The sequence below is a fragment of the Gadus macrocephalus genome, chromosome 9 (assembly GCF_031168955.1).
Source record: "Gadus macrocephalus chromosome 9, ASM3116895v1".
Classification (NCBI taxonomy): domain Eukaryota; kingdom Metazoa; phylum Chordata; class Actinopteri; order Gadiformes; family Gadidae; genus Gadus; species Gadus macrocephalus.
In genome coordinates, this window is record NC_082390.1 from 2,496,456 (window position 1) to 2,517,846 (window position 21,391).

Genomic DNA, 21,391 nt, shown 5'->3' on the forward strand with positions numbered 1-21,391 from the left:
TCGGCCTGTAGCATATAAACAAAATGAAGCAACTGTCCCATATATCTAACTGCATTTGAAGTAGACATTGAGACTCCAAAAAAATGGACGCTATAGGACAGTGATCATGATTTGTCTCAATATCAGAATAACAATGGGTTAAATAGCAATGGCTGGTGGAATGGCCATGAAGTAGGTCTGTATATGCAGTGTAAGCTTGTCCAGGCCCTGCAAGTCAGGATGTAGGCTATGAATCTGAATGAAAAGCAGGTAAATAGGTAGTGGCCATCCCCAAAATTCACCTGAATACAGGAAATCAAATCTATTAAATTCAAAAAAGATTATTGGGGGGGGGGGGGGAAACCTCAGACCCCCTGTCTATTACTTTGCCCCACCAACATGTTTGATCGCCAGCCGCCACTGGACTACTTCATTAGATTTATGCTTATGTACCAGCTGGTTGTATACTGAATAGAATTTGCAGTTCCGACTTGGTTTTGTTTACAACTGGATTTAAATATTTGTAGAAGTAGTCAACCATTGTGGTGAGTGGGAGGGGAGCTTTTTAAGCTGCTAAAGTTCACAATTGTTCATTTTAACAGGATGATTCAGTTGGGGCACTTGAATGTTCAATGATTTACTTATTACATAATATTTGAATAGTTTCCCCCTCAGACTGGCTGTCTCAAACCTCTCAGCTAGGGTTGGTCAGGGAGTGAAGACGGGAGAGTTGCTGACATAAACCTCAATGTATTATTATGGGTCGTCTCACTTGTGTGTTTATTGTATTACCCTCTCAGCTCAGCCAAGGCCTTATTTCCATAACCTTGTGACAAGAAGACGTCAACTAAATAAACATCACCAAAAGTTATTCTAAGCGTTGCAAGAATATGAAGGGGCTGTTCTAACAAGACTTTCAACCACACTTTATTCGCATTTTTTGACAATTTATAACCCCGATAGAAAAAGATCAAGGCAGCTTACAAAAAACAATTATAACAACAAACTTCTTTATATGTATATATAAAAAACCTAAGCAATCATACAACATAAAGGCAACCTTTGCGGTGCACCAGACAGTATTTACAATAAGACCTCGACACTGGGATGTCTCCGGCTCCTCTGTTGATACAACACCTGAGCTCATTCAGTTTTTAACCACAAGTTATGAAATCCATACACTCTTTTTTTTTTTTTGTTAAGTGAGCAGGGAAAACATGTGTCCGTTTTGTTTTGGTGGCGAGGATGTCTTGAGCACCGTACTAGCGTGGTCAACACGAGGGGAAGCTCCGCAGGGAGACTCCAGAGACACTACTGGGCTATCCTTCTTCTCGTGCTTTGGTCCAGTACTTTGTGATAGTGATCCAGCTTCTCCTGCAGTTTGTTGCACATCTAAAACAGACGAGAAGGAATCATTCGAGTGGTACGGTGAAGCTGGATCTGACACCGAGGATTTGTTATACATTTGTATTTGTTGTGACATTCAGGTCGTTGAGCAGACGCCTTTATCTAAAGCGACCTACAGAGAAGTACCGTACATTTGTCAAAAAGAAAGAACAATATATTGCTTTCGGTGCAGTGATTTCAGCCAACATGGTGTACACTGTAATGATGCAGACATTACAGATATTGAGGGGTTTCGCCGAAACGGCAACATGTGGTGGTCGGTAAAGTGCAAAGAGCAAAGGGCTAAATAAACTTACGCTGGCGTTGATCTGGCTCTCCCCGAGAGCCTGCAGGAGCTGGTCGATCGCTGTGTAAGGCAGCCACACCAACGGGGCCGTGGCTGAGAGAGGCATCTGAACGGAAGAGAAATAAAACATCTAAATGCTTCTTAAGAGACATTAAAAACAAACCCCTCGGGAACACCTGGTTATGCTCTGAGCGATTCTGCAGAATAAATTAGGATGCCGCTTAAATATGAGGGCCCTAGTTATGCCTGGGGCTCATTTATAGGGTATGGAGGTAAATGAACAGGGGTAGGGTTAGGGTTGCAATTATCCCTCATTAGGGGACGCACTAATCTGTATGAGCTCAGTTAGGGGACGCACTAATCTGTATGAGCTCAGTTAGGGGACGCACTAATCTGTATGAGCTCAGTTAGGGGACGCACTAATCTGTATGAGCTCAGTTAGGGGACGCACTAATCTGTATGAGCTGTTAGGGGACGCACTAAGCTGTATGAGCTCAGTTAGGGGACGCACTAATCTGTATGAGCTCAGTTAGGGGACGCACTAATCTGTATGAGCTCAGTTAGGGGACGCACTAATCTGTATGAGCTCAGTTAGGGGACGCACTAATCTGTATGAGCTCAGTTAGGGGACGCACTAATCTGTATGGGCTCAGTTAGGGGAGGTGCTAATCTGTATGAGCTCAGTTAGGGGAGGTGCTAATCTGTATGAGCTCAGTTAGGGGACGCACTAATCTGTATGAGCTCAGTTAGGGGAGGTGCTAATCTGTATGAGCTCAGTTAGGGGACGCACTAATCTGTATGAGCTCAGTTAGGGGAGGTGCTAATCTGTATGGGCTCAGTTAGGGGAGGTGCTAATCTGTAGGGGCTCAGTTAGGGGAAGTGCTAATCTGTAGGGGCTCAGAGTTAGGGGAGGTGCTAATCTGTAGGGGCTCAGAGTTAGGGGAGGTGTTAATCTGTAGGGTCTCAGATTAAATTTGATGGCAGGCATTGACGGCTCTAATCAGCGAGTTTTTCACCTTATTTCACTTCATGTTTGTTTTTTCAAACCATCTGGAAACCAGCTGGAGGCAGTGATCTGTAAAGGCATCTCGCCTAACAATCCTGGTGGATTACCTCGATGCCAAAGTACTGGTGACCTTTCCCGAGGAGAGCGTCCACGTACTCCAGCACCAGCTCCGCCGCCTCCGCCAGCAGGTCGTACCTCAGGTACAGTCGGAGCAAAGAGGCTGCGTCCACTCCCTGGGAAAACGATACGGACAGTCAAAGTCAAAGTCACTGCATCCAGAACAATGGAAAGTACATTGCTTCTGCCCACCGTCAAGCCCACATTAAAAACAACCTCAGTTGAGGGTAGATAATAAACATGCATCTGTAAACATGCATCTGCGCCCATAGTTACAGGCACTGATTTAATACATTTAGGCCCAATCCCATTTCTACCCCTTCCCCTTACCCCTTCAAAACAAGGGGGAGGGGTAAGGGGAAGGGGTAAGGGGTAGAAATGGGATTGGGCCTTACACTATAAGTTAACATTAAACACGGACTTGGAGCTCCCTCGATTTGTTTTTCTTTACCTTGTAAGCGTTGATCAGCCAATCAGGCAGAGGCAGGCCGTGGACCAGCAGCTTGTTGATGACGTCGCGGTGGTGCTGGGCGCTGGGGGAGGCGTGCCTCTCCAGGTAGGACGCCAGGAGCCGCCAGGCCTCGTCTGTGGCGCTGCGGACCAGAGGGGAACGCGGTCAACCCCGGCAGGCGTCATGCACTGGGGCTCTGACTACGAACTTCGTTATTCGGATATAATTCGAATATCAAAAAATAAAATCAAAATTCGAACGGATATTAGGCAGCCCTTAATATTCAAACCTGTTAAGGGCAGGCCAAGAGGGAGAGACGTCGGAGAACCCCACGCAGAACTATTCATGATATTGTAACGACCACGGAAGAGGCAGTGAATGAAGTATTGATTTGACAGCGGTTTTTTAGAAACCTAATAAACCGTTGGAACACGCAAGACCGGTAACCATAGCAACGCCGTTAAACAAACCCCGCGAAGCCCAATCCAGGTCTTACTGAAGGCATTTAATGGTCAAAATATTATTGATAAATATTCGAATATTAATATTAATAAACAAACAAACTTCGAATATGATTTTTGGGCAAAAGTCAAAGCCCTATCATGTACTGCTGCTCGGTAGCAAAGTATTTCTCCACATGGAATAGAAACCAAACTTTCCGACATTACTTGGGTAAAAACACTGAGCGATGTCGGCAAAGAAAAAAACAATTATCTCCTCGCAATGTTGTGTTTGAGGAGAGTACTGGTAACCGGTGCCAGTGAGTTTGAGCCGACCAACAGTGAGTCAGCGTGGGTTGGCTGAAGAGAGGAGCATGCCAACCTGGATTCCTTGGTGTTGATGATGGTTGAGAGCTGGTTGGCCGCCAGCCAGCCCCACGCTTCGTTCTGGCTGTCCTCGCCACCGTACTGCAGCTTGATGCATCTGGACAAAAACAAACAAAAACCGCCCGTTAACGGCCTGACGGTGGACCTTTCTGGGCCGATGCTGGGAGGCCTAATGAGCCAAAACCACCAATTACAGCCAGACGAACTGCCCCTGACGTCAATGTGTGGTTCCACACGCAGTCCAGCAAACCAGTCCAGCTCTCCCAAGAATTTCCAGTACATTTGTGTAGCTTTTTCATCCCAGTAACGGTCTCTACGGACTTCATCACAGTGAGTCAAGTTGACAACTTCACACAGGCAAGGAAAAACTTGAACATCCCCAAAGTAAGAGAGTTGAAGATAGACAGGGTGGCCACATTTCAGAACTACAGCGGTCAGCATTCGCCATTATAACAGTGAGTACAGTACAGAGTACAGTACAGAGTACAAGCGTCACAGAGGTAGGAGAAGCTTACTTGAAGGCCAAGCCCTCAAAGATGGGTGTGAGGGAGAGTTTGAAGGTCTGGCAGAGTGACAGGGCGGAGTCAAACAGGCCTGCTTGGACCAGCAGAGCCACCATCTCCCCTGCAGACGCGCTTCCTACAGCAGACAAGAGACACACGTTAACCCGTGCGTCACGAGCCAGGTTAACCACATTTCAACTGGAAGGAGGGCTGGTCGATTCTGCCTAAAAATAAAATCAAGATTTTTTTCTAACCAAAACCGATTATCGATTTTAAAATTGATAATTTTACTATTCGACAAATATTTATATTTTTTTTAAGTTTGGATTTTATTTGAAGAATAGCAATTAACAACAAAAGCATAATAAATAACACACATCTCCCAATCTGCTGCGTGCCTCAGTTTAAGATGTTGGAATGACGCTTTTGGTTGCCACAGACGTTAGGCAAACTCTACACTCACTTATTTCAGCGCATGCTGCCATGTTGATATTTAACTTATTCTTGCAACAAAAAAATAAAAATATTTTTAAACAATCATCCTAGACCATAAATTGGAATTACGATTCAAACCGTATTCATCGACCAGCTCAATTGGAAGGCCTGGATCTAGGCCTTAATCCACACACACACACACACACACACACACACACACACACACACACACACACACACACGCACGCACACACACACACACGGTACCTGCGATGCCGGCGGACGCCGGGTGGTGCTGTGCCAGTGTGAGGCGGCTGCGGGCCAGGTTATACTCCTTCTCCAGGTCCTTCAACTCCAGGATGTCCACCTGTCGCTTCACTGGGGGGGCAGGGGGTTGATCCAGTCAGAGAACAACGTCCCATTCCATCGTAACCTTTCTCACATGGAGAACCCCTACAGGCCTACTTCTAATTCAGATTCCAGTGCTGCTGAAAGTTGTTTTTCCGGATTAGAAGAGGAAATACATCAATGGATGAACTACGGCAAAAATAAGCAGGGAGAGGACCACTCTGAAATAATAATAATAAATGAAATTTATATAGAGCTTAATATGGACGCTTTACATATTGCCCTATCAAATCTATGTAAGACAGACTAGGAATAAAATAAAAACAGGTTAAACATGAAGAATAAGGTGGGAGTTAGGTGGGGAAGGCTTGTGTAAAAGGTATGTTTCGAGTGCAGATTTGAAAGAAGAGAGGGAGATGGTTGGAGAGACTTTGATGTGGGAGTTTGATATGGCCCCCCTTCCATCGCCCTGCCAGCCAAGGAGAGGAAACCGTCACGGGCTTCAAGAGGCAGAGAGACGCGCTTCAAAACACCACGTCTAGCAGGCGAGTGGGGAGGACGTCGACTAACCTGGCTCCGCGGCAAACTCGCCGTCGTACGTCCTCTTGGGGGAAGCTCCGGGCCGCTCGCACTGCGGGAGCAAAGACAGAGCGCCGTTTACTAAAGACACAGACACAGCTCATCTACACACCTGTATGTTTAACAATCCTTCGCCGAACGGCGTAGTGAAGAAGCCATGCTAAGCCAGGCTACTCCCCACTATTCAGGGAGCCTGTGGTGAATAATTGTTTTAGTATATACTAGGGTTGCCGCGGGATACGGTATTACCGGCAACCCTTTTTTTTTTTTTCAGTAATAAAAAAACAAATTCAGTAAAAATGAATAATATAATTATAATTAAGATAATTAAAATGTGCAGAATAGGCCACAGTTCTGCTCTGTGCGGGAGAATTGTCACGCCGAGAATTGACACGCTTCCTTACAAGACCGGTAACCATAGCAACGCCGGTAAACAAACCCCGCGAAGCCCAATCCCTACGTGAGCTCCCCGCGCTACGGCCATCCGGAGGCGCACAGAGCTGTTGGCCGTGATATTATGATCTATAAAATTATATTATACTATTATATATAGAACGTTATAAGACGCCGAGAATTGGCGAGCTGCCAGCCGCTGTCACCGAGTGTGAGAGGAGAGTTGGCGGAGAAGATGGCGGTTGACCTATAGTTTCAAAGTTAATACAGTTTATACCGGTTATTCCGGTGTTGACACGAGCGTATTACTCGGTGTGAAAATGTCAACACCGCGGCAACCCTAGTATATATATATATATATATATATATATAACCTCTGAGGAGGTTCACGTGTGGCATGTACTAAAGACGACGCGTGGCCTACCTCTGCGGCGCCGCTGGGCTGGACGATCCAGGCGTACTTGGGCCTGATGAGGCGCAGGCAGTTGAGGGCGGCCAGGTAGCAGTTGACCTGCTTCTGGAGCCCCCGCTGGGTCCGCACCTCCCGGCCCAGGCGCATGCCGTACTCGAACATCACCGTGCCCGCTGAGAGAGAGACACACACACACACACACACACACACACACACACACACACACACACACAGATTAGTATGTACCGAGTAAAACGGGGTAGGGATTTGAACCCCAGCGTTGACCCAGACTCCGTGAGCGGGGGCTGGCGGACTGAGAGGGGGAGGGAGGGAGGGGGGGAGGGAGGGAGGGAGGGAGGGGGGGGGGGAGTACCTTTCCGGTAGTTGTGCCGGTGGATGTGGAAGGCGTACAGCAGCTCGTAGTAGTTGTGGGCCAGGAGGTCCACGGCGCGCGCCCGAGACTCGATGATGCTCACCACCTGGGGAACAGGTCCCACAGGTCCCACAGGTCACGGTATGATACACCACTCGGTGGTACTGTGAGCAACTAGGGATCGACCGGTATGGATCTTTTTTTGGGCCGATACCGATTTCTTTTCATCAGCCTATCATCATACACAATGATGATAGCAAAAGTTACAAGTCTCAATTTAAAAAAGGACATTTAATTGAACTGTCTGTAAGTCATGCCCAGAAAAAAGATAAAAAATAAATAAAATTCGTCGGGATGCCGATACACGTAGAAAACGCAAATATCGGCCGGCCGATGTACCGGTCGGTCACTATGAGTAATAGAACAACAGGACATGGTAGCGGCGTTCTGGACTCACTTCATCATGCAGGCCGACGTACGAGAACTGGACCAGGTCCTGGAGCTGGGATCGCTCACAGAGAACCACCACCAGCTGACGGAGACAGTCCAGCCTCCTGAAGGGACACGACCACAACAGAGGACCGCTTAGTACGCACGCACACACACACACACACTAAGGCTGGGACAACGCGTCGACGTAATCGATGACGAAAAATGAGCGTCGATTCGAAAAAACCCAAAACAAAGATGGCGGCGCCGAAGCGTAGCAGGTCTGAGGAGTGGCTCCTCAGACCTTCATAAGTGCAAGGCGCCACGCACACTCTAAAGTATGGGAATTCTTTAATGTAAAAGGAAACGATTCCGTGATACGTCGTCTTTGCAAAATGGAGATGGCTTTCCATTCTAGCAGCACGGCAATGCACCAGCACCTGAAGAGGCGCCACCCGGGAGCAGCTGCAGATGACCGGGCACCGTAGAATCCTAAGACTGCATTACTTTGCACTTTTATTTTGGAATTAATAGGCAATAAACATGTATTGCAATGTTAAGGAATTCATGTTTTTTTCATTCAGATATGTAAATCAACATGTATAAATTGCTATTAGTCAATTAATGGGGAGATAATCGAATCGAAATCGAAACGGACTGAAAAAATGAATCGTAAGATTAATCGATGCATCGAAAATAATAATCGCTAGATTAATCGTTTAAAAAATAATCGTTTAGCCCAGCCCTAACACACACACACACTCCTGTGTGCGAGTGCGTTTTACCTGCTGGAGTCAGGGTTCTGTGTGAGCGCTTCGTAGGCCTGGCTGTTGTGGCTCAGATCCAGGTGGTGTTTGAAGATGCGTGTCCGCAGTGCCGCCTGCAGGCCACCAGGGGAATAACATCAGTCACAACAACAATGAAGAGGATGACTGCCACTTCCTTATTAAACACAAAAAGGAAACATGAAAACCTGGAGCTCAAGTAGAGGACTGAAAGTGGAATGAAATGCACCCAGATGCCTACCTCACTCCTGACGTCAGTGCCAGCCTCCGTTATGGCCAGGGTGGCCATGTGGATGACCAGCTCGGGAAGGCCAACATCCTCCAACAACCGAAGTACCTGACCGAAGAAAACAAAGAGAGAAACGGTAAAGTGTATCCCCAGGGCCTCTTTTACCCATGTCATTGTGAACAGATCAAAGTGTTGTGAATACAGAAATATGATTGGTAACATATCTGACACAATCACGATGAATCATTTTCATATCGAGCTCATGGGCTCAGCCAGCGGCCTAGACCAAGTGTATCTGTGACCTGTGACCTGTGACTGTATGTAAACAGTGACTCAATTTCAAATCCAATCATGCGGCCACATCTCGTTCAAGTCGTAACAGGAGCTTGTGGCGTGTCGAAGCGGCCCACATAGTTCCTAAGGCCCTGATGAATCTGATACTGAGTGACGGGGAGCGAGGATCGCAATTTCGATTTAAGCTTCAAACGATCACAAAACGAATATAATCGAGTTGAAACATATTTTTTTTTCATTTAATGTTTTATAGAAAGTGCAAAACAGCTGGATACATATCTCTACATTATTTTAGATTTGAACATTTTCTATTGCACCATTTTTTTAAGGCGACATTTCAAAGTTCTCCGTTACAAAGGGTTTCTTGGTAGAGACATGCTGAATAAATACACTATGCTTTCAAACTCAATGATAATTGTTTGAACAATCGTGATTTCAATATGGACCAAAATAGTCATGCTCATGATTGCTTCCCTAATGGAGCAGCCCTACCTTGTTGTAGTACTGCAGTCTGGGGCTGGTGGCGGCCTCTTCCTCGTCGGTGCCCGTCAGTCGCACCAGAAACTCCTCCTTCTCCACCTCACTGGCCGCCTCTTGGAAGCACGCGAGAGCCTGGAGGATGGACCAGCAACACACTGAGTCATCTAGTTCAGCTTTTTAATAATAATAATACATTTAATTTATAGTGCCCTTTTCATCCAAAGATAGATAGCAAAGGGCTACAGGTTAAAAGCAAAAATAAAAAGGGGGTTTATTAACATCCAAGAGTGGGAGCCAAAAGGTGCAACCTATTTTTAACCCTTTTTACTTATATACGCTATTATTAAGCGATTCTATGCTGTGTTCAATCTGCTAAGCGAATTTTACTATTTAAAAAGTTAAAAGTTGAATGCATTATTATTATTGTATTATTATTTTGAATGTATTACTATTAGTGGTGGGCATAGATTATTCTTTTTAATCTAGATTAATTTTGGAATTAAATCTAGATTAAAATGGCAAAAAATCATTTTGTTTACCTTGACAGCGGTCAATTATACTTGGCAACGGTGAATTATCAAATATAATTCACCGCCGGAAGTTGTGAAGTGCCCATGCAAGTGAACGGAGCATAAACAAAAACAATTGACAGCTGAACGTTGGGAAGGCCCATGCAAGTGAATGGAGCAGTCTACAGCATTGAGAAGAGCTGTGTAATAATCCATAATAATGTAAGGTTAATTATATTAATTAACCTTAATTAATTAATTAAGTTAAAAAATAGAAGTCTCAAAAAAATAAAATAATAAAGTCTAGAAGTCTCGCGTTAACGCCGCTGTTAATGCAGACTACGGCCCACCACTGATTACTATTATTATTTACAGCGTCGACACCTTTTCCAACACAGCCGAAATGGGCAGCTATCCTATTGGTGTGCGAGTGGTTGTTGCGGTCGTGTTTGCCAACCTTCTGCCCCTCTCCATTGGCCAGGTAACACTGTCCCAGCATGAAGCGACAGGAACCCACATTCGTCTGGCACCATGGTCCAATCAACCTCACGTACTCCTGGCGGAGGAAACACAACGCAACACGGGAGATGCAGGAGTTAAAAGACCAGGCATGTAGACTTTAAGAGCCACTATGCAAATAATGGATTTATAATAAGTATTGAATTAAAAATGATTACAACTCCTAAAAGCCATTTCTTGTCAATACCCTTGTTGAAGGGTAAGTTAGTTAATATAATAGGATGCATGTATCGGGTGTAGAGCGAGTAAGACCAACCTGTAGCTGGGTATACTGGCAGTTAGCCATCAGACATTCTGGGAACAGGAAGCTAGGGTTACTGGGCCAACTGGGAGATTCTTGTTAAGGATTAACCATCAATCAATTACATGCGGGTCCCAATTGCAGGGCTTAAAGCAAAGAGAAATACTGTGCATGAAATTTAAATGTTTTTGGGGGCGATGCGTTTATTATGGAGAATGCTAGTGGACAGCCTTAATTGATAAATACATGGACTGGATAGAGGAAAAGGACAAAATAGCAGAGAGAGTTTATGCGTAGCCTAGAATGTATGGTAAACCCTGCAACCTGTCCAATAACACAATCAGGTGCTGCGCTGGCAGCCTGGTGACTGTAAATGAAGGATACATGAGCTGGGCCAGCAAGTGGACCACGTTGGAGACCATATGGGGCCAGTGAAGCAAGGCAGGGCTGGGGGCGGCGCTCTGTTGCTGGCCGTAGATCTGGGAGATGATGGTCTTCCTGGCCACCGTCTGGTAGAAGAGCCCCACCACCGTCTGGGGACTCATCACTGCACGGAGGGGGAGAGACGGCGGAGGGAAGCCGAAGAGAGGGCTTGTTTTTATACCGAGGAACAAAACAACATTCAACACAAAGTGGAAAAAATTAAGACTGGAGACTGGGTACTGGGTACCCCCTCGCCCGTTCTGCCGGCGATTTGAGCTCGCCCTGCAGAAGAGTCTGGAGCAGAGCAATACATTTCTTTCTTGCTTTTCCCCCCCCGGCGCGATATTGGCTGCTTTAACACGATGACGACAGGGAAGCGACGGCAAGCAGCCAATTGCGTAGAGTCAGTTGAACTAGGCCCGTCGATCACGCCTCTTGTGCTGGAGAGAATGACAGCCGCTTCCCCCAGACCAACGTGCAATCTACGACTGAGCTTGGTCTGGCAATAGCCAGGCTCGGAAAACACAGGACTATGGAGAAACAATGTTCACTGACCTGATCTGTTGCTGCTCAGAGTGGGGGTGTCGGACAGTTCCAGAACAGCGAGATGCTGCAGGTTTGCGTCGCTGGCAGGAAGGACACAGAGGGGCAAAGGTCACACATCCACACCACTGCATCCGATATTGAGCGTGTCGAAACTGGATCTTGAGATCCAGTGATGAATGTATGCAGCTTTTCATTCTGACCAACCGATTAGTGAAAATAGAGCAGATTCAGCCGAGCTTAATCCTCAACTGTACAAAACGGGGACGAATTTTGTGTAAATGAAATTTATGAAAATTATTCATAATTATTTGGTTGGCAGTGATCAAGCCAGGGCTTATAGGCATGTCCTTTTTAAGTGTTCTTATTGGCTTCAAGACACCTTTCCTCGTAGAGTGTGCCAGACGAATGAATCGCAGCCAGTAAGTTAGCAACGTTGCTGCATTGTGTGGGGGAACATTTCAGGACTCAAGTCACGCTGAACCGCGTGGAGGCCTCGGTGTAGGCGTCTCGATCGAGGACAGGGGCGTGGACGTCTGTGCGCGTGTGGGCGGGGCTGGGTGCGGGTCCTACATGATGTCCAGGGGGACGGAGGAGGCCAGGCTCTGGCTGGTGTGCTTGAGCAGGTGGTAGGAGGACAGCAGGTGGGAGCTGCGGGGGATCAGGTCCTGCTGCAGCTGGAGTAACTGAGACCCGCCCCTCAGGAACACCTGGGACACACACACACGGAAAATATATATCAGGGGTGTTCAACATTAACCGCCTGAAACTTGACCAATAATGAATGAATGAATATATATATTAAAATAAATACTAGGGATGCACCGAAATGAAAATTCTTGGCCGAAACCGAAACCCGAATGTGGCTTTTGCAGTTTTTCATTCATTTTGCTTTAATTTTTCACCATTGCATAAATCAAACAATTAAATGTCCTTTATAAACTTTTGCTTGCTTTTCAATAAAAATAAAAAAAAATACAAATTAGATACAAAATATTAATTTAATACTGAGCGTTTTCTAACATTCCAGCAGACCTTATAGCAAGAATTTAAAAACAATGTTCATTGAAGTAAATTCGTTTTTTTATTTTATTTTTTATAAAAAATAAAAATGTTCCGTGTATTATTTTCTGCCTTTTTACTCCTTCGGCCGAAACCGAACATTATGTTTTGGGCCATTTTCGGTGGCCGAATATTCAGTGCATCCCTAATAAATACATCAAATAATTCCTCATTATTTATGTAAAAATGAAGGGCATGCCTCATTCAATTAACCAAGTTAACCATCATAGGTTTTTCTATTCAGACATTAAAACATTATTTGTAAACTACACATTACTCTGCCTACCTTTAAATCAGTGAGGTAATCAGTTACAACGCGTCAGTCAGTGTGTGCATGTGTGTGTATATATATATATATATATTTCAATGTTGGTTAGTTCCCATGACCGCATGCATGTAGAGCTCACGTTGTCGCCCAGGCGCAGGTAGAGCTTCTGCAGGATGAGCAGGTCTCTGCAGAACAGAGCCCTGGTCATGGCCATCTGACACACGGCCTGGCACGCCACCATGACGGCCACGCTGCCGCTGTACAGCTGGGACAGGCCCAGGCGCACCGGGAGACTCTGGCCTGGACACACATTCACAGCCCTCAGACGTCACAGCATAGGTTTCGTTTGTAGAGCAGGAAACGTAGGAGTCGAATGCATTCAAATCATTTCGTTTTTTCATATTATTTGGTTACCATTTTTGCATACCAAATTATCTTCATGTTGATAATGTCCCAGTCATAAACTAGAGCAAGCAAGTGTACGATTCCTTTCTACACACTTTGGTACTACACGCTGTGCCATTTGATTCAGGTAACGATCATTTACCAAACTCTAGGTTGCAACGATCTTTATACAAAAGCAGCTCTATACAACGGTAAAATGCAGAGAAGTGTTCCATAAAATGGAGCCAAAATGCATTGCGGTATATGAAGGTATAACAGGCTAGCTGTTGTGTTTGGAGAGGACGAAGGACGTGTCAATAGTTTATGCAATTTTTAGCATTAGAAGCGGGGGAACAAGTACCAGTGTCTCCCCCAGCACTGTAGGGTTAAGACGGCCGCCTTAACAACAGTAGGGTCCGGCCTTGACTACCAATGTATTGAAAATAAATATATATATATAATTTTTTGTGTTTTTTTAATATTCTTTAAATTAGTATGTTTTAACAAAGTACAAAACTCTCGTAGGGGAAAGAAAACGTACTACCATCAGGTACGAAAAATAAAAATAAATAATTCATTGGTAATTGTTCACAACAATAGTCGTGCCGTAAAGGTTTTTGGCACGACGATTGGCTCCTGGACCACCTTGACCAAGACATTTCCTGGGGGAAACCCAGAGAACCATCCCTGCTCGTCACTGTGGAGCCGCATGCGCAGGGCGAGACAGAGACAAGGTTCCCAGTGTCCCTAGTGGCGACTGCCCCGGTGCTCCTACCTGGTGCCAGGGTCGCCTCTGTCGCGAGCTCTGCGTCTGACTCCAGGTCCATCTCTCGGAGGAGGACCATCATGGCCGCCACAGGGTTTCTGACGTCCTGGAGCTTGTCCTGGATGTCCTCGATGACGTTGTCGCTGCGGGGACGAGGGTCAACACAGAACACATCGTTAGCTTTACAATGGAGAACCAGTGTAAACGCCTTTTGAATTGAATCGCAATACGCTGAGGACAGGCATGTCACATCAACGCTTCATCAGCAGTTGTCCAGCTAATCATAGCAGCCAATAAGAAGTCATGCATGCAACAGCATTAGGTTTAATCTAGAGACGCTTATCACCTAATGCTAACCAAATTGTGCGACAACCAGAGTGGGGTTGGGTTCTCCATCGAGATCTCGTTAAAACATGACTTCTTGAAACATCTTTTCACAGTCAACGTCCAAGAACCACAGCAAACTGTTAAAGGATGAGTCACTACGCACGGACCCCTCATTGGCCGGCCTGCTCTTACAAATCATCTGGATGTCAGTGTACTGACCAGTGATTGGCCGACATGTTCTTAGAGATCGAGTTGACATCAGTGTACTGACCAGGGATTGGCCAGCATGTTCTTATACATCCTGTTGACGTCAGTGTACTGACCAGTGATTGGCCGGCATGTTCTTATGGATCGTGATGACGTCAGTGTACTGACCAGTGATTGGCCGGCATGTTCTTATAGATCGTGATGACGTCAGTGTACTGACCAGTGATTGGCCGGCATGTTCTTATACATCCTGTTGACGTCAGTGTACTGACCTGTCATTGGCCAGCATGTTCTCCAGGACGAGCTCCGCCGCCCGCTCTGGTGACTGCAGTTGATCCAGAGCCTTCTCCATCTCGTACGCCATGTCGCCCGACACAGAGTCGCTCACCAGGCGCAGACATTGGACCAGCTGGAGCACGTCCCGCCCCACCTCTGGATCTGGGGGGGGGAGCCAGCACCACATACGCATTAAAGGCACTTCATTCAACTGTGTGTGTGTGTGTGTGTGTGTGTGTGTGTGTGTGTGTGTGTGTGTGTGTGTGTGTGTGTGTGTGTGTGTGTGTGTGTGTGTGTGTGTGTGTGTGTGTGTGTGTGTGTGTGTGTGTGTGTTTCAGAGTGGGGGTGATGCCATGCGTTTTATGCATGTCTATGTTAAATCTTTGTGCATGTGTCGCCGATGCCCTCTGTGTGCCCGAACCAAATTCCTCTCGTGGGAGAGACAATTAAATACTTACTTACTCATTCGTCAAGATTCAGACTCACGGGACATATTCCAACAACAAAAGTATGACTACAAACATGGTTACCGTCCGTTATGGCCGTCTCCTCTTCCGAGAACACGTACTCGTCACAGCTCAGGTAGAGGTGATCCACGGCAAAACAGGGCAGAAGGTAGGACACGAAACCCTGCAACGCAAGTCAGCGGCACTGTCACACCAAAATTGTACCGCCTACGTAATCCGCGTTCGAAACATTAAGTCATCGTTCGTTCGTTTCGTGAGTGTACCTTCTTCAGCAGGCAGACCATGGAGGTGTGAGGGCTGACCGTGAGGCCCAGGGGTAGGGCCAGGGCCTCCTGGTACTGGAGGCAGCAGGCGTAAAACTTGGACCAGAACTCCACCTGTAGCTGCCGGTACTCCTCCTGGCAGAACTCAAACTCTGTCACGCTGCTCTGAAGCTGGGAGGGGGGGGAAGGGGGGGGGGGGGTGTGAGCTGTGGTTTTCATACCTTCTGCTTTTTCCTAGTTGATCGATTTATATTTGACAGGTACAAGAGTTGTGCACTAAAGTTACCTCATTCTCCACTGCCAGCGTGACCTCCCTCTTCAGTGCTTCCCAGGAGAGGTCCACGCTCCTCTCTGATCCTCTCCTGTAGATCTGAGACACACACATTTAGCCTGAATCAAAAGCAGTAGAGAGAGCGTTTCCTCATTTCGGCAGCCGCTCATTCAATGGGGTCGTATCGATGCAGCCATAGCCGCAGTTTACGCAGAAATCGATGATATAAACGCAATAAAACATGGATGCAAGTGTGCACTGTTGGATTTTAGCAGGAATAGACCCGAGACGTGTTCCCTCGCTGTTCCGCAGACTGGATTAGGAGAGGCTGTATTCATTAGCTTGCTCCGTGGGTGACATGATGCAAGTGTGAATAGGGAAAGGTTATATCCGTCAAGGAATGGCTTTGAATCAACCTCTTATGAGAAAAGACAGGTCTGTCTTAAGACCCAACGGGATAATGGTAGAACCAGGCCAACAGATGAAGCTCACCTGCAGAGCTTTGGTTATGGCTGAGGCTGTGAAGCGTAGAGGAGAGAAGAGGACATCCAGGTAGGTCTCCTGTGGAAAAATAAAATACATAAGTCTGGGAAAACTCAAAATCACAAGATTATTATTATATATTTTTTTTTTTTTACTATAGGAACTGGAATCAAGCATCAAAATAAAAGTGCTGCCCAACAAAATTATGCATGAATGAATTTTTTGGTTAACTTTATTGTAAGTTATACTTATTTATATAGAAGTCATTTTACCTAAAATCAAATAGACTGTAATCACGCATAATAACTCAAAACCTAAACATCGGGCCACCCAAAAAATGTCCTGTGTTACATTCGTCTGTCTGACATCATCTGCCTAACATATTGTTTAGTGTTCTTGTCGTCTAGAAGTTATTTTATGCAATCATCGTAAATGCTAAGCGTGGTGGGGAGTGGGGAGGGACCACTGCTGTACCATTCACCACCGTCTTACCCGGGGGTCCTGGTCGGCACCGATCTGGACTTCTTCCTCTGGGGGGGGCTGGACGAAGACCTTGTTCCACTGGCCCGCTGTGTTACTGGCAAGAAGAAAGCAAGCGACCATTAGAGACGATGAGAAAAGACAATGAGAGCCAAGCCCACTTCCATGACACAACATTTTCGAATCATTTGCAGGTGAGGCAAGCGAGGAGCATCATTATTGGCACTTTGTTTTGGAAGAAGTGGATCATATGACAGGAAATAGGCCGCCACGGTGAACAGGTATGACCCTAGGTCCAGGACAAGGCTACTTACTGCTCGTAGTCGATGTATTTGACTATGGTGTTGTTGGACTCATCCACCCAGACACCCCAGATATCCGTCGATGTGAGTGCAAAGTCCACCAGGGTCTCCTGTACAGAGAGAGGCGTCAGGGGTTTAGTGGTTGCTGTGAAATTCAGGACGGATTGAAATACAGCAAGCCAGAGAGAAAAAAGTCCAAGCAATCAAACCCTTATTAACGTATGCATTAACAGCCAGGTACAATCGATCAGTGATTGCTGATCGCGGATCAGTGAAGAACATGTATTGTAGAGAAATACTTTTCAGACTGGATTTAGGCTTCTGTTCAATCAAACGTCCAGAATTTAGATGAAATCCATCTTTTACTGCTCCTATTAAGAGGCTGATGCTAAATGTGTTGTCTCGATGCGTGCGTATTTAATTAAATGTCCCCGCCCAAACCGCGACACAGCGTTCGCACTATCATGAAGAGACCTGCGTGGAGAAGAGCGAGGAGACGTGGTCCATGCTGTAGCGGTTGTTGTCGGTGGCGACCAGCTGGAGCACGGTGAACTGCCCGCTCTGAGGGGCGGCCAGGTACACGGCCAGACACAGGCCCGTGGTGGAGGAGAAGGACGTCCGCAGGCGGGGGCCCGGGCCAGCCGCCCGCCGCCCGCCTTTACATGCCGGGATGTACTCCAGCATGTCGGTCTCCATCAGGCAGGACTGCTCCTGTGATCAGAGGCAGGGCAGGGGTAAGTAGGGCTGCTCGATTATGAAAAAAAAAAAAATATATATATATATATATATATATATATATATATATCGTAATCCCGATCTTTTCGGTCAATGTTGAAATCCCGATTGTTCAAACGATTATTTTTGAGTTTGAAAACATTGATGTATTTATTCAGCGTAAAATACATCTTTATTCGCGCACAGATTTTGCCCTACCGCTCAGCTTTCCCCGCGTTGAAACTTCAGCGGCCGCCGAAAGTGTCATCACGGGGAAAGCTGAGCGGTAGGGCAAAATCTGTGCGCGTTCACGTGGGCGGCAACCGCTTTCTGGTCAACAGCCGCTTTTGTAACCGCCTCCCCTCTGGCGCCCTGCCCTCGTCGAAATGAACGGAGGCGGCGCGTTGCCGCGCGGCGGTGTGAAACCGGCTCAATGGTCAAAAGGAAAATTTTCAATTCTACAATAATGTACAGATATGTATCCAGCTGTTCTGCGCTTTCTATAAAAGATTTAATGAATAAAAGAATATAAACACAATTTCAAACTTGATTATATTAGTTTTGTGATCGTTTGGTGTCAATCTCGATCAATCGCCATGCCTTAGGGGTAAGCCACGTCCGACCGCGGGCCCGAGAAAGGGAGGGGGGGGGGGGGGAAGGGAGACGGACTTACCTTCAGGGACCACATGCGGAGCTTATGATCCTGGCAGAGGGCAAAGAGGAAGGAGTCGTCCTCCAGCTCCCTGACGGCCAGGCAGAGGGCCAGCTCGCCGGGGACCTGCTCCCCGCGGATGGCTGTGGGCATCCAGCCGGCCAGCCGCTGCATCACCGTGCTCCTCTTCAGCTCCACCACCGTCATGTCCCCTGCAACCAGGACACACACACACACACACACACACACACACACACATCAGGAGGCTGGGAATCGACCCTCATCGAACCACCGGCACCCTGGTGCAGCCGTGGCCTACTGGTTAAGGAGTCGGAGGAGTAGTTGCGCAGCGCTCTCCTACGTCCTCATCCATGGATGAGGTGTTCTACAGCAAAGGCACCTGAGCCCCCCCCCCCCCCCACCAGCTCCCCGGGCGCTGCACTGCGAGTGCCAGACCATACGTTCCGACACGAGCACCCCAAGGCCACTAGTGGGCCAAGAGGGGAAAAAGGGACTATGATGACCCTTCCCGCTACGACTCTGACAGGCGCTGTCAAATCCACACGGGGACATCTAGTCTCTTCCAAAAGGCAACGGTGACGGGCCGCGTCCGGGTGTCCAGACCTTACCCTGCGTGTCGCACGGAGGCAGGGTGACGACCAGTATCCCCCCGGCCGGGGAGGTCAGAGCGTAGTGGGCCTCGCCCTGCCGGTTCAGCCAGGCGGTGGAGGCGCAGGGAGCACTGGTCTGGCCCGCGGGCGTGGGGATGACGGCGCTGTGAGCTGGGTCCTGCAGGCTCAGCTTGCCCACGTCTGTGAAGACTGACTGCATCTGCAGCTCCGTCACCAACTCCTGCACGGAGCAGACAGAAGAACTATTTACATTTCCTCCATGTCGTTATACAGACATGTGATAGTAGTCTTAACCATAGACCCCACCACATTTACTTTCAGATGGACTGATTTTTTTTTTTTATCCCTAACCCTGCTTTCTGGGTAGGATGGCACACACACACACACACACACACACACACACACACACACACACACACACACACACACACACACACACACACACACACACACACACACACACACACACACACACACACACACACACACACACACACACACTTTCTGAAAAGTGCCTTATTATGCCATAATAACAGGGGCATAAATATAGTTTTAAAATGTCCATCACAATTATGTCTTGGACAACATACAGCCCAACAAAATGTAGTTGTCTTGAGAGACCCTCCCGGTCTGTTCCCAACATGCGATGGGTTGCGGGGCCACTCACGCTGCGGTACATGCGGGAGGGATGGGGCAGCACCAGGCGATGAACACTCTGGTTGGTGACGATGAGGATGAACACATTGTTGAGGGTTTCTTGGATGGTCACGCCCCCAGGCAGAACTGAGCAGTGGACAAGCTTGAGGCGGACGGCACTGTTCAGCAGGTTGGTGTCCAGGGACTGCTCCACCAGCTGCACTGTGTCTCCGGATGCAGACCTGTATTGCAAAAGACCCCGGTGAGCATAGGAGTCCGCACAGCTCCCGATCAGAACTCCATGCCTCACAAGACCCATGCCTCTCAGTCTCATAGAAAATACAGGCCAAGCACTGCGTTTAATGGAGTTGTATCTCTTAAATTATAATAGCTGAAGAACTGGTCATTGTGGAGCTGCAGCTAAAGCAATAGTCTGTATTCCAAGAATGACTTAAAACGTACTATTTAAACTTTTTCAATGCTCCTGGCATGGGGGTAAAACGACATCATGTCCCACAACTGCACGTTTCTAATATACCTGGTACTGGTACTACAAACTTCATTTTCAAAATCAAACCCCACGCAAAGGTTACAACAGTACGCCATCTAGAGCGAAATCCTTTTCTGATTGCAGACAAAACCTGTAAAGCGTTTGAAGCTAGGACCTGAGTCCAACAGTAGCCGAAGCGAGGTCAATACTTACCAGTGTATAAACCTGTTGCTTGTGATTGACAGCAGCTTTCCATTCTCCTCATAGTGAAAACCTCCGGCGCAGTCTGGATATTTGATACCGCCAGGGAGTGCACTCACACCTAAAGAAATCAAAACTCTCCATTACAATACTGGATCCGACTTCACTGTGCACGTTAAAGATATATAGCAAAACCAATGTTGGCCGGTAAGAATGTTATAGTATACGGTTACAAATACACTTTCCCGCTCGATTATTCAAAGAACACGTACAGCTTATCAGCAAATAGCTACTCTACGATACGGCTACCGAAGATGAAACACGCATGCATTAATGTAACGTTACATTGTTGTACATCATGACACCAGAGGCCCCGTTGTATTGCTACCAGCTAGCGAGTTAGCAATGTCATGTGTGCTAGCATGTGTTTCCACCTTCTTGTTTATCTGATACCCAATATCCTTTAGATCCAGATGAGAGAATACACAGCAACGTTATCTCAAATTCTTACCAAGGTTTACAGTTATTTCTCGAAACCTATGCAGCGCTTCTCTTTCAAATCCACATATTTCTATGAAACTCCGCTCCAACAACGCCGCCATTTTCGCCGCATTGAGTTGTGGGACGGACTGACGTGAAGTGGCCGCGTTCAGATGGTTCAAACATTTAAAGCCGCAGGCTCTCTTTTCTACCGCAACCATGCTGTACGGCGCGCACATGTCCCATCTGCCAAGGCCATACTCGGTATACAGATCAACTCACACTAACAGCTATATGTGTATATCTTTAGCAAACAACCATCAGGCTTAAAAGGTGAGCAAAAACACAGATTACCTTGAAATTAAAAAAACTATTTGGTGTAACTTTATGCCCGGCTAGCTCAGTCGGTAGAGCATGAGACTCTTAATCTCAGGGTCGTGGGTTCGAGCCCCACGTTGGGCT

The 21,391-nt window shown here is 47.0% G+C and overlaps 1 protein-coding gene and 1 non-coding gene across 2 annotated transcripts; one reads left to right on the forward strand and one right to left on the reverse strand.

The window, feature by feature from the left end:
• Window positions 1–879: 879 nt before the first annotated feature.
• On the reverse strand, window positions 880–21,108 carry nup160 (nucleoporin 160). The gene is made up of 34 exons (XM_060060223.1): window positions 20,961–21,108; window positions 20,462–20,570; window positions 19,790–20,000; window positions 19,120–19,342; window positions 18,512–18,702; window positions 17,599–17,835; window positions 17,137–17,234; window positions 16,835–16,919; window positions 16,352–16,420; window positions 15,875–15,958; window positions 15,589–15,759; window positions 15,389–15,488; window positions 14,855–15,020; window positions 14,058–14,191; window positions 13,038–13,198; window positions 12,142–12,278; window positions 11,581–11,651; window positions 10,987–11,149; window positions 10,618–10,687; window positions 10,300–10,398; window positions 9,346–9,465; window positions 8,572–8,667; window positions 8,331–8,425; window positions 7,574–7,670; window positions 7,117–7,222; window positions 6,756–6,916; window positions 5,930–5,990; window positions 5,279–5,389; window positions 4,589–4,712; window positions 4,069–4,170; window positions 3,247–3,388; window positions 2,786–2,911; window positions 1,683–1,778; window positions 880–1,371 (listed from the first exon to the last, which is right to left on the reverse strand). The coding sequence occupies exons 1-34, from the start codon at window positions 21,049–21,051 to the stop codon at window positions 1,291–1,293; spliced, it is 4,188 nt and encodes a 1,395-aa protein (XP_059916206.1). The 5' UTR covers window positions 21,052–21,108; the 3' UTR covers window positions 880–1,290.
• Window positions 21,109–21,318: 210 nt separating this feature from the next.
• Window positions 21,319–21,391, forward strand: trnak-cuu (transfer RNA lysine (anticodon CUU)). The gene has a single exon. It is a non-coding gene; the product is annotated as a tRNA-Lys (tRNA).

Coding starts and splice junctions, on each gene's coding strand:
- nup160 (XM_060060223.1), bottom strand. CDS start 21,051: ATGGCGGCGTTGTTGGAGCGGAGTTTCATAGAAATATGTGGATTTGAA. Junction 16,920..17,136: donor AAATACATCGACTACGAGCA/GTAAGTAGCCTT, acceptor TCTTCTTGCCAG/TAACACAGCGGGCCAGTGGA. Junction 3,389..4,068: donor ATCAACACCAAGGAATCCAG/GTTGGCATGCTC, acceptor TCTGGTCCGCAG/CGCCACAGACGAGGCCTGGC.